The sequence below is a fragment of the Onychostoma macrolepis genome, chromosome 16 (assembly GCF_012432095.1).
Source record: "Onychostoma macrolepis isolate SWU-2019 chromosome 16, ASM1243209v1, whole genome shotgun sequence".
Taxonomy (NCBI): domain Eukaryota; kingdom Metazoa; phylum Chordata; class Actinopteri; order Cypriniformes; family Cyprinidae; genus Onychostoma; species Onychostoma macrolepis.
In genome coordinates, this window is record NC_081170.1 from 102,501 (window position 1) to 115,000 (window position 12,500).

The 12,500-nt window shown below is 42.9% G+C and overlaps 3 protein-coding genes across 5 annotated transcripts in view; 2 read left to right on the top strand and 1 right to left on the bottom strand.

The window, feature by feature from the left end:
* Positions 1–5,759, bottom strand: part of LOC131522053 (NIPA-like protein 2) — a 7,512-nt gene extending 1,753 nt beyond the window's left edge. The window contains exons 1-5 of one of the 2 annotated variants that reach the window (XM_058747270.1): positions 5,718–5,759; positions 5,032–5,112; positions 2,374–2,442; positions 2,081–2,249; positions 1,876–1,935 (exon numbers count right to left, since the gene is read on the bottom strand). In XM_058747270.1, coding sequence (XP_058603253.1) covers positions 1,876–1,935; positions 2,081–2,249; positions 2,374–2,442; positions 5,032–5,037 — 304 coding nt within the window. In that variant the 5' untranslated portion in view covers positions 5,038–5,112; positions 5,718–5,759. Of the gene's footprint in view, positions 1–1,875; positions 1,936–2,080; positions 2,250–2,373; positions 2,443–5,031; positions 5,139–5,717 lie in introns of those variants that run through there. The other variant, XM_058747271.1, reaches the window with a different exon arrangement.
* Positions 5,760–6,808: 1,049 nt separating this feature from the next.
* Positions 6,809–8,229, top strand: LOC131522052 (potassium voltage-gated channel subfamily S member 2-like). The gene has a single exon (XM_058747269.1). It carries the CDS (start codon positions 6,809–6,811, stop codon positions 8,213–8,215), a length of 1,407 nt encoding a protein of 468 aa, XP_058603252.1. The 3' UTR covers positions 8,216–8,229.
* Positions 8,230–12,144: 3,915 nt separating this feature from the next.
* The window catches only part of osr2 (odd-skipped related transciption factor 2), a 30,822-nt gene continuing 30,466 nt past the window's right edge, over positions 12,145–12,500 (top strand). Inside the window, exon 1 of one of the 2 annotated variants that reach the window (XM_058747273.1) lies at positions 12,145–12,258. In XM_058747273.1, the coding sequence (XP_058603256.1) occupies positions 12,248–12,258 (11 nt within the window). In that variant the 5' untranslated portion in view covers positions 12,145–12,247. The remainder of the gene's footprint in view (positions 12,259–12,500) is intronic. The other variant, XM_058747275.1, reaches the window with a different exon arrangement.

The following is a 12,500-nucleotide window of genomic DNA, read 5'->3' on the forward strand; positions in this document are numbered from 1 at the left end:
GAGACAAAATGAGAAAAAAAATCCAGAAAATCACATTGTAGGATTTTTAAAGAATTTATTTGCAAATTATGGTGGAAAATAAGTATTTGGTCAATAACAAAATTTCATCTCAATACTTTGTTATATACCCTTTGTTGGCAATGACAGAGGTCAAACGTGTTCTGTAAGTCTTCACAAGGTTTTCACACACTGTTGCTGGTATTTTGGCCCATTCCTCCATGCAGATCTCCTCTAGAGCAGTAATGTTTTGGGGCTGTCGCTGGGTAACAGCGGGTTGAGATCTGGACACTGGCTGGGCCACTCCAGGACCTTGAAATGCTTCACGAAGCCACTCCTTCGTTGCCAGGCGGTGTGTTTGGGATCATTGTCATGCTGAAAGACCCAGCCACGTTTCATCTTCAATGCCCTTGCTGATGGAAGGAGGTTTTCACCAAAATCTCACGATACATGGCCCCATTCATTCTTTCGTTTACACGGATCAGTCGTCCTGGTCCCTTTGCAGAAAAACAGCCCCAAAGCATGATGTTTCCACCCCCATGCTTCACAGTAGGTATGCTGTTCTTTCTCCTCCAAACACGACAAGTTGAGTTTTTACCAAAAGTTCTATTTTGGTTTCATCTGACCATATGACATTCTCCCAATCCTCTTCTGGATCATCCAAATGCTCTCTAGCAAACTTCAGACGGGCCGGACATGTACTGGCTTAAGCAGGGGACACGCCTGGCACTGCAGGATTTGAGTCCTGGCGGCGCAGTGTGTTACTGATGGTAGCCTTTGTTACTTTGGTCCCAGCTCTCTGCAGGTCATTCACTAGGTCCCCCGTGTGGTTCTGGGATTTTTGCTCACAGTTCTTGTGATCATTTTGACCCCACGGGGTGAGATCTTGCGTGGAGCCCCAGATCGAGGGAGATTATCAGTGGTCTTGTATGTCTTCCATTTTCTAATAATTGCTCCCACAGTTGATTTCTTCACACCAAGCTGCTTACCTATTGCAGATTCAGTCTTCCCAGCCTGGTGCAGGTCTACAATTTTGTTTCTGGTGTCCTTTGACAGCTCTTTGGTCTTGGCCATGGTGGAGTTTGGAGTTGGACTGTTTGAGGTTGTGGACAGGTGTCTTTTATACTGATAACGAGTTCAAACAGATGCCATTAATACAGGTAACGAGTGGAGGACAGAGGAGCCTCTTAAAGAAGAAGTTACAGGTCTGTGAGAGCCAGAAATCTTGCTTGTTTGTAGGTGACCAAATACTTATTTTACCGAGGAATTTACCAATAAATTCTTTAAAAATCCTACAATGTGATTTTCTGGATTTTTTTTTCTCATTTTGTCTCTCATAGTTGAGGTATACCTATGATGAAAATTACAGGCCTCTCTCATCCTTTTAAGTGGGAGAACTTGCACAATTGGTGGCTGACTAAATACTTTTTTGCCCCACTGTATGTGAGCCTGGAGCACAAAAGCAGTCATAAGTAGCACGGGTATATTTGTGGCAATAGTGTGGGTCAAAATTATCCATTTTTCTTTTATGTCAAAATCATTAGGATATTAAGTAAAGATCATTTTCCATGAAGATATTTTGTAAATTTCCTACCGTAAATATATCAAAACTTCATTTTTAATTAGTAATATGCATTGCTAAGAACTTCATTTGGACAACTTTAAAGGTGATTTTCTCAATATTTAGATTTTTTTGCACCCTCAGATTCCAGATTTTTGGACTAGTGACGATATAATAATAATAATAATAATTCCCCAGTCTTGCTTTATAGGTATATGTAATATAATTTGAGTTTAATAATTTTTCTATACAAGAAAAGACTAGAAAAAAGTTTACAAGAACTTCACTATGAGACATAAGAAGGACTCTAATCTCACCGAGGATGTCTGAAGCACGTAACGTTTCCTTGAGGAACACCACAGAAATGACAGCACTCACTGAAAGAGAGACCAACAGAACCAACTTTACATGCTTCTGAACATCAGTCAAAGAGTAAAATACTGACACTTGAACTACAGAACTGCAGCCTTCAGAACTGTGATCGACTGTGCTGTGTTTTAATGGACAATGATAAGGTCTTACCGATGACAGACACACAGCCGAGAGGAGCGATGAGCGACGCCGGAGCGAATCCATACGCAGCGAAGTTCCCCAGCTCCCCCAAACCCATCAGCAGGATCCCGCACCACCACAGACGGCTGGTGTAGTACGGCTTCGTCCCTCGCTGCGACTGCCGCACATGCGTGTATTTCTGAACAAACACCAGCGACACTACCACAGTTTAGAAGAGATGACCTCTAAACATCAAACACCCACCGAAACACTGACAGAGCGCTTGTGTGTGTGTGTGGTGGTGTGCACAAGCTGAGCTTCACCTGGATATTTAAGGAGATGCTGATGAGAAAGTTTCCACATACTGCGATGCAGATCCCCACGATATAAACCTATGAACACAAAACATCAGCTCAGGGGCGTCACTAGTGAGGGAAGATGGGACTCCATTGGCTGAATTATTTCTCCAGGACCAACAAGGATGATTCAAGAACATGTGCAAAATCAGCAAAACCCAGAAAATTGTAGTGTGTGCTAAAGTAAAACTCTTCAGGGCCCATATTCACAGAACATCTTAAGGCTAAAAGTTGCTCATAACTCGCCAATTTAGGAGAAAATCTTAAAAATAATGGGCGCATCAGTCCTAAATTTAGGACTCCTAAATTTCACAAAGAGTTTTAGCACTAAAACTAGCTCCTAAATCTGTGAAACGTAAGGAGTAGTGAAGAGAACTCTTAAGTGACTAAAACCAAGCCACAAACTATCTTAAAATAGCTGTTTCCGACAATCTGCCTCGGAACATAAACATTTTAGAAACATTTGACGATAATGAGCTTTTAAAAAGGTAACTCCAAATTCTCCTTTGATTATATCCTTGTTTCCATTAACCAGCTGGGCAAGAAATAGCAGCTGTTCTTGTGTCCAGTTTGTTTGTTTTTTTACATTTGCATGTCTTACTATCAGCTATGATTATTCTGCTCTGTTGATTAAACGGCTGTTTATATGCATATTCACTAATTGTTTACATGAAGCACACATGTAAGAGGCTGACCATTTGCTGAACATATACTTGTTTAATTAGTGACACTTAGCGTGCAGTGGCAACATAATATTGCACTCTACAATATTTCTATGAATAAATCTCTAACAGAGACTATCAGCCAATCACTGTGTGCATAGTTAATAAGCATGCTGACATCATCCATAGCAACAAGGTAAACCCCGCCCCCTTACTCTTAGCTTAACAATTCTCTCTATTCCTTAGTAAAGTTTGTCTCAGCAGCTTTGTGAATAGGGTTTAAGAGAAAACTAAGAACTTTTACTGCTATTTAGGAGAACTCTTAGTGGTGAGATAAAATGTTTTGTGAATACAGGCCCAGATGTTTAGCTGGGGGAAAAACCTTGAGATTAAAAAACTATTTTTTCTTGGTAACACTTTATTTCAATAGTCCACTTTAGACATTCGACTAACAGGAAGTAATTTTGCAACTACATGTCAACTAGCAGTCATTAGAGTATTAGTAGACTGTCTGCTTAATATCTTCTAACACTTTATTTTGATGGGTCCACAACATACTGACTATAAGAAACTTTGCAAGTATATATCAATTTATTCTACTAACCCGAAACCTACCCTACTGAGAGTTATTAGACATGTAGTTATAAATTAATAAGAATTAGTTGACATGTAGTTACAAAGTTACTTATAGTTGGTAGAATGTCTAAAGTGGACTATCGAAATCAAGTGTAACCGAATTCTTAGGTTTAGTTGCTATAGTCTGAGTTTAGTTTCAGATTAGAGGTCGTAGTGGCTATAGTTTGAGTTTAGTTTCAGATTAGAGGTCGCAGTGGCTGTAGTTTGAGTTTAGTTTCAGATTAGAGGTCGTAGTGGCTATAGTTTGAGTTTAGTTTCAGATTAGAGGTCGCAGTGGCTGTAGTTTGAGTTTAGTTTCAGATTAGAGGTCGTAGTGGCTATAGTTTGAGTTTAGTTTCAGATTAGAGGTCGCAGTGGCTATAGTTTGAGTTTAGTTTCAGATTAGAGATCGCAGTGGCTATAGTTTGAGTTTAGTTTCAGATTAGAGGTCGTAGTCGCTATAGTTGTGTTTAGTTGCAGATTAGAGGTCGCAGTGGCTATAGTTTGAGTTTAGTTTCAGATTAGAGGTCGCAGTGGCTATAGTTTGAGTTTAGTTGCAGATTAGAGGTCGCAGTGGCTATAGTTTGAGTTTAGTTTCAGATTAGAGATCGCAGTGGCTATAGTTTGAGTTTAGTTGTAGATTAGAGGTCGTAATTGCTATAGTTGAGTTTAGTTTCAGATTAGAGGTCGTAGTGGCTATAGTTTTAGTTTAGTTTCAGATTAGAGGTCGCAGTGGCTATAGTTTGAGTTTAGTTGCAGATTAGAGGTCGCAGTGGCTATAGTTTGAGTTTAGTTGCAGATTAGAGGTCGCAGTGGCTATAGTTTGAGTTTAGTTACAGATTAGAGGTCGCAGTGGCTATAGTTTGAGTTTAGTTACAGATTAGAGGTCGCAGTGGCTGTAGTTTGAGTTTAGTTGCAGATTAGAGGTCGCAGTGGCTATAGTTTGAGTTTAGTTTCAGATTAGAGATCGTAGTCGCTATAGTTTGAATTTAGTTTCAGATTAGAGGTCGTAGTCGCTATAGTTGAGTTTAGTTGCAGATTAGAGGTCGCAGTGGCTATAGTTTGAGTTTAGTTACAGATTAGAGGTCGCAGTGGCTATAGTTTGAGTTTAGTTTCAGAGAAGAGGTCGCAGTTGCTATAGTCTGAGTTTAGTTACAGATTAGAGGTCGTAGTCGCTATAGTTGAGTTTAGTTTCAGATTAGAGGTCGCAGTGGCTGTAGTTTTAGTTTAATTTCAGATTGGAGGTTGCAGTTGCTATGGTTGGGTTTAGTTTCAGATTAGAGGTCGTAATCGCTATAGTTTGAGTTTAGTCTCAGATTAGAGGTTTCCTGCATTGTTATTTTTGTACCTCCATCCTGGACCTTCACCTGTCGTTCCCACAAGGCATGTAAAGAGAGTGGATAACCACATTCACAAACACACTGCACCACTGGCAAATGAAAAGGACAACAGACACAAATTCAGCACAGCTGTGGTCATGTTCATCTCTCTGACGTTCAGCTGCTGTGCAGAGCTCTACGATCAGTCTGTTTTACCATCTGTGTACATTCATACATATCATACAGAGCTCACACATGACATACAACCATGATCTGAGTCAAAAGAAAAGAAAACCAATGTGAAATCCTTCACAGGGAATCAAAACCTTCACATTCCTGAAAAGTATGTAAACACAAATAACATTGACTTTCAGAATGACAGAAAGAAAACTCTTCAGAACACCTCTATTAACTGAACTTTATTTTCTTCACATTTGCTGATCTAATGGCAGATAATACATATTCATATAGATGTTCTAATTAATTTTGAACAGTACTGACCTTCTTCATGTCAAATTCCATAAATCTTACCAATCTTAAATCTTAAAAAGGCTTAGGAACAACCTGACATCAAACACCAACAGTACTTCACAATAAGCAACCACTCAACAGGGCATGAAATAAGACTAATACGCATTGAAAGGCTCAGTCCACACTTATTATGAATATTAACCGCAATATCTTCAACAAAACAATTATGAGCAGAAATACATACGGCGTCTCCGGTACAGGAATGAGAGGCAGTGCTGGGACTTTCTGTGTGTGTGTGTGTGTGTGTGTGTGTGTGTGTGTGTGTGTGTGTGTGTGTGTGTGTGTGTTCATGCTTACAGGACTCTTTGTGCAGGGCAGGACAATAGTGTTCTGTGAGTGTGTGTGAGTTGCAGGCGGGGTCAGTCTGTGCTGGATGGACAGTAGATCTATTATCTTACATTACAGCACATTCTTGCATACTAACACTGAGAATGTGTGTTTAAATGTGTGATTGTAAGGTTTACAGTAACACAAGTGGCCTTTGAAACATTAACAAATAAAACAGCCAACATACTGTAGCAACAATCAAAATGGCTTATTATCATGTAAAAGATACAGAAAAGAAAAGCACATTTTTCTGTACATTATTTCCAGAAAAGGCTGGTGTTTGAACTGGGCTCTTCTCAACATGCTGATGTACTGATCATCTCAACTGCAGTTGCATTGATTCATGGATCAGATGCCTCTATCCAGACGTTATTTGACGTAGTGAAAGCCACAATGGCCAAAAAAAAAACAGCTCCTGAGATGCTTCACCCTATGATCATGACAGATATCATATATTTACAGTGAGACGCGCTTCTGATGACTCGCCCGTCGCGTCTTCGTGGATTCTTCAAAGCACTGGAGGATATTTTCCAGAGCTGCGTGAGAGTCTCCAGCATTTTAACGTTTTGAGCTGTTTTAAGCTGTTTTGTCTGATGATATCATTCAGTGTCGTCACTGTCGTGCGCGCGCCTGCAGCTGTGCGCGTGTCGTGAGCGCTGGAATATCGCCGTGAGTTCATAACGATATAAATCGCCTCACATATAAATCACATCCGTAGAAACGGCGTGTGAATTAGAAACGGGCTCGGAGCGGCTCGGTTTCACCGGGAGGATTCTGTTCGTGATTCGTGCGACAGATGAAGGTTTCTGTGAGGAAATGAGAGATGAAGCGCCGCGCGGTGAATGCGTATATTGATGAGGGAGAGCGGTTTCTCACGTGCGTGTCAGCTCTTCAGAGACAGACGGAGCTCACGGTGATCGTGTTCGTTCGCTGATCGATCGGTCAGTCATGACCTGGGCTCCGGAGGACGGCGCTATTCGCATCAATGTGGGAGGCTTCCGGCGGCGGCTGCTGTCCCAGCGACTCTCTCGGTTCCCGGAGACCAGGCTCGCGCGCCTGCTCCGGTGCCGCTCCAAAGAGTCCATCCTCGAGCTCTGCGACGACTACGACGACTCCGAGAACGAGTTCTACTTCGACCGCAATCCTGCGCTCTTCCCGTACGTCTTACACTTCTACAACACAGGGAGGCTTCACGTGATGGACGAGCTCTGCATCTTCTCCTTCAGTCAGGAGATCGAGTACTGGGGCATCGACGAGCTGTTCCTGGACTCATGCTGCAGCGGCTCCTATCACTGCCGCAGGACGGAGCCCGAGGAGAGCGACTCGGAGGACAGGAGCGAGGAGGCCAGCACCACCTCCTCCTTCCACGAGATCCTGGAGTTCTACAGCGACGCCGGTAAATATGACAAGCAGCTGCTGGGAAGCGTCCGGCGGAGGATCTGGCTGATGCTGGACAATCCCGGCTACTCGATCCCCAGCCGGCTCATCAGCATCTTCTCCATTCTGGTGGTGCTGGGCTCCATCGCCTCCATGTGCATGAACAGCATGAGCGAGTTCACGCTGCTGGACGCTGATGGAAAGCCCTGCGAGGATCCGCGCTTCGAGGCCGTGGAGCACCTCGGCATCGGCTGGTTCACGCTCGAGCTGCTGGCCAGATTCGCCGTGACGCCGGACCTCCTGCGTTTCTTTGAACACCCGCTGAACCTGATCGATCTGGTGTCCATCCTGCCCTTTTACCTGACCCTGCTGATGCACCTGGTGGCGGAGAGCGGCCCGGCGCTGGCTAACCTGGGTCGAGTGGCTCAGGTGCTGAGGCTGATGAGGGTCTTCCGCATCCTGAAGCTGGCACGTCACTCCACGGGCCTGCGCTCGCTCGGAGCCACGCTCAGGAACAGCTACAAGGAGATCGGCCTGCTGCTGCTCTATCTGGCCGTCGGGGTGTCCTTCTTCTCCGTCATGGCCTACACCGTGGAGAAGGAGGACAACGAGGGATTGAGCACCATCCCGGCCGGCTGGTGGTGGGCCACGGTCAGCATGACCACCGTGGGATACGGCGACGTGGTTCCCTGCTCCGTCGTGGGAAAACTGACCGCCTCGGCCTGCATACTGGCGGGAATACTGGTCGTGGTGCTTCCCATCACTTTGATATTTAACAAATTCTCTCTGTTTTATAAGAGACAGAAACAGCTGGAGATCGTCATGCGGAGCTGCGACTTCGACGGGGGAATAAAGGAGGCTCCGTCTGTGAATCTGAGGAATTATTACGCTCATAAAGTCAAAACACTGATGGCCAGTCTGTCCAACATGAGCCGCAGTTCACCCAGCGATCACAGTCTCAACGTGTCTCTGCATTAGACGGGAACGGCGTGACGTCAGCGTGTGTTTGCATCATGGATCTCGCACCTGATTCTGCTGAGACACGCAAAGCATTTGATAAATAGCTGAAGTAATGATGTGTGTTTACACAGGCAGGAATGGGACTCTCCATGAATCAACTTCTTCACCTGTGTTTTCTCTCAGCTTTCTCTCCCGTTGCCCAGCATGCACTGCGGCTTCGTTTAGTTCCAGGGAACACGTCTATATTGCTGGAAGCTGTTGCTTCATTGGGATTTAATCTCTCCTGGTTGCCACTATATATATATATATGTATATATGTGTGTGTGTGTGCAGAGAGTTTTCTGTATCTCTGTTATTCATTTAAGGAAAAACAATCGTAGTGACTAGATTTAAAAGTGCTGATGCTATTTTGAGAAGCAAAGTCTATGAAGGGTTATTGTCATCCAGCTAATCTTCGTGTGACAGCAGGACATCAGAAATTAACTTTGAAACGTACATCGTGCTGCACTCAAACAGTATATGACTCACATGTAAATGTCATATATATATATATATATATATGTGTGTGTGTGTGTGTGTGTGTCAGTCATTATGAGGTGTTTTCATGTGGATGTGGATGTTTTCATGTTACGTTACAGCATGTAATGACTTCTGAATCGGGTAATAATGAGCACAACTGTCACCTGTGTGGATTTGTGTCATATTTCTAGCTCATCATTGTTTTTCACTTTTAAAATTAATCCTGTTGACCACAGATTTCTTTTTAGCATTGTGGCTTTATTTTCATGAAACATTTACCCCCAAACTCTTATAACTGTAATGTGGAATAAAGTAATTGTCAATGTTGGATGTACTGCCCTTAATTTATATAACAAATCTTTGAAAAAATACTGTGTTGCAGTGGATCGAATGAAAACCATCATTTAAATCATGGCAGTTACATGACACTTAAGCACATTGTCTGAATGCATTAGTCATGAAAATGCTTCGGTTTTTTTTTTTTTTTTTTTGCATTATCGTAATAATGATAATTTTCAAGAAAAATGTTTTACTGCTCTTAATGGAACATGCTTTTGAAAATGGGCTTCATTTTCTAAAAACCAAGGATTTTCCTGAGATTTTCAATCAGGTTTAGATCAGGACTCTGGGCCAGCCTTTGATTATTTCAATGTTTACTGCTTTACCTGTGTTGCTGTGTGGCAGGAGTATGGTCCTGCATGAAAAGTGCTGACTGGGCGATGGATGCAGGGAAGGAACTGCAGGAGCTTCTGATAAACATCCCCAAACCATGACACTTCCTCCTCCACCTTCTTCACGCACTTGGGGTTCAGTCTTTCCACAGTTTGATGCCAAACAAAATGTTTCCTAATGGACCCAAATAAATTAAACTTGCTTTCATCACTAAAGTGAATTTTGGACCAGCTCTCCTCTCTCCACACAACAGGCTCCTCAGCAAAAGTGTCTAGCCTTTTGATTCTCTGCTGATGAGAGGTTTGGTCACTGCAAGAGTGCGTTTTCAAATATCTCGTTTAAGTTTTTCATACTGTGCTTCAGAATTTATGTAACTCATGAAATATGCTTAAAAAACTGCTTTTCCTCTTGTTAGGATAACTTCAAAGAGGACTACGCAGTGAACTTGAAATTTAGGAAATTGTAAGTTGTACTCTAATTTTGATCTTCACTATATATATATACACATACATACACACACGCAAATATACTAATTTGTTTGTGAATTGACCTGGACAGATGATTTGTGTTTAATTTTTTCGAAATAAAATTCACAGCTTATTTCTGTTCTGTTCTGTTCAGCGGAGCTCATGGCTGTGTGCTGCGGTCAGTGTTGGCCGTGGGTCTCTGCGTGTCATGCATGTTCTGGTTCTCGTGTGTCGCCCGCAGGATCTCGTGGGAGAGCCGTCATGACGATGAGCTCCGTTCCCTTGGAAACACGCTTTCTGCTTCCTCTGCTCAGCGTGTTTCTGTCGCAGCTGTAGAAACTGGATTAAACTGCAGCACAAACACAAGTTTGCTCATATCACATAATATTTGTACATTCTTTTCAAATTCACTCATATTTTGATTCATAATGTTCTATATTATGTTTTTATGAGAAAGATTGCCTGTAAAGTCTTCATGGCCTGCCGATGATGAGCAGGTTGTTTCCAGTCTCTTGCTGAGAAGATGTGATTCTCTTTGGAAGGAAACCGAGCTGTTAGAAATCACCATGAACTGCTTTCTTCTCATTGCCGTCAGTGCAGTGCATGATGGGTACCTCTCTATCCCACATCACTCTGATGAGACTATATGTGAACACTGCATCTCAACACTCCCATCTCATCTCATCTCATCTCACGTCATTCTCTCCCCTCGGAGTAAGAACAGCCTCACTAACGATCAGCCGGACTGTGTCTCCCTCTGCTGGTGAGAAGATGCAGCACAGCAGCGCAGATGAAAACAGGTAAAAACTGTGCATCAACAGAATAAAGTCACAATTTAACTATTTAAACTCCAGCTGGAGCCCGTCACCGTTTAACTGGAATAGATGTGTGCAAATCATCAGCTGTGGCTCATGTGGAAGAGAGTTAACTGTAGCTGAACTATATAAACCAATGGAAGGAGTCACATCAATCCTAATCACTAGCATTAGCAGTGATGGTTTTTCTTAATAATAATTACTTACATTTATATAGCGCTATTCCAGACACTCAAAAGCGTTTTTTCCATTGTCAGGGGGAGTCTCCTCATCCACCAGCAGTGTGCAGCATCCACCTGCATGATGCGACGGCAGCCATATTGCACCAGAACGCCCCCCACACACCAGCTTACTGTGGAGAGGAGACAGAGGGATGAAGCCAATCAGTGTATGCGGATGATCAGGAGGCCATGATGGTCAGAGGCCAATGGGTGAATTTGGCCAGGATGCCGGGGTCACACCCCTATTCTTTTTCAAATGACATCCTGGGATTTTTAATGACCACAGACAGTCAGGACCTCAGTTTAACATCTCATCCAAAGGACAGTGCTTGTTGACAGTATAGTGTCCCCATCACTATACTGGAGCATTAGGACCCACACAGACCACAGGGTGAGCGCCCCCTGCTGGCCTCACTAACACCTCTCCCAGCAGCACCTGGTTTTCTCAGGAGGTCTCCCATCCAGCTACTGACCAGCTCAACCCTGCTTAGCTTCAGTGGACAGCCAGTCTTGGGCTGCAGGGTGATATGGAGTCACATCAATCCTAATCACTAGCATTAGCAGTGATGGTTTTTCTTGAATGCCAAAATGAAACATTTCCATTAAATAACACAAATAAACATTGATTTCTGTTCTGTATTGATGTATTTCTGATTGAAACAGAGGCTGGGCAGGACAGATCGAAGAACTGAACTCTTTTTTTAAATTAGCTGATAGCCTTTAGTTTGTCCCAGTCAGATAAAACCATATTTGATAGTGTGGATGAAAGCAGTAAAGACAAGTTCTTTAGTGACTCAACCAGATAAGATGAAATAAGAGTAAATATGCTCTCAAATAAGCTAAAGCAGCTAAATATTAAGATGTAAGCTGACATCATATTTTTTCATTTTAAATCATTTTTCATTCATTTAATTCATTTACAATGTCTTGGAAAACCTGGATATATGAGGTTATTTTAAAAATGTGATATTGTGTTATAGAAATTGATAAAATAATACAAAGTCATGCAAATTCCTATAATGAAATGCAAATGAGTCGATATTTTGCAGAACGAGAACAACTGTAAATTTAAAATGTGAATCATAAGTTAGGGTTAGGAGGAGTTGAGTCTGATCGTTAATTAATCAGAGTATATAAGCAGCCACTTACGGCGTCCCTCCACCAGCCAAAAACATGGACATGACATCATACTGCCACGAACTCTGACCCTCAACACACGCACATGTTTTGCCCCTAGAAGACGAGACACACACACACACACACACACACACACACACACAGTGCTGCAGGAGCTGATGGGTCCCCTGATGCAGCTCCGCCTGGAGGCCCTGCTGGGAGAACAGCCACAGCTGGTCGATGGAAAGCAGGTGTGTGTGTGTGTGTGTGTGTGAGAGAGCCCCGCAAACTCAATTACTGCTGAAAAATAGATGACCACATCAGGCACTCATCTGAACTTCTCCTATGAAGCCGTCACGTCTGCCCAGTGCCGCAGTACACACAGATGGAGTTTTGATTAACTGGAGGTGACAGTGCTGTGTGTATGTGTGTGTATGAATGACTCTGTCTTAACGCTGACGTGTTAATCACACACAATTCCAGAAGTCAGAGC

Coding starts and splice junctions, on each gene's coding strand:
- LOC131522052 (XM_058747269.1), top strand. CDS start 6,809: ATGACCTGGGCTCCGGAGGACGGCGCTATTCGCATCAATGTGGGAGGC.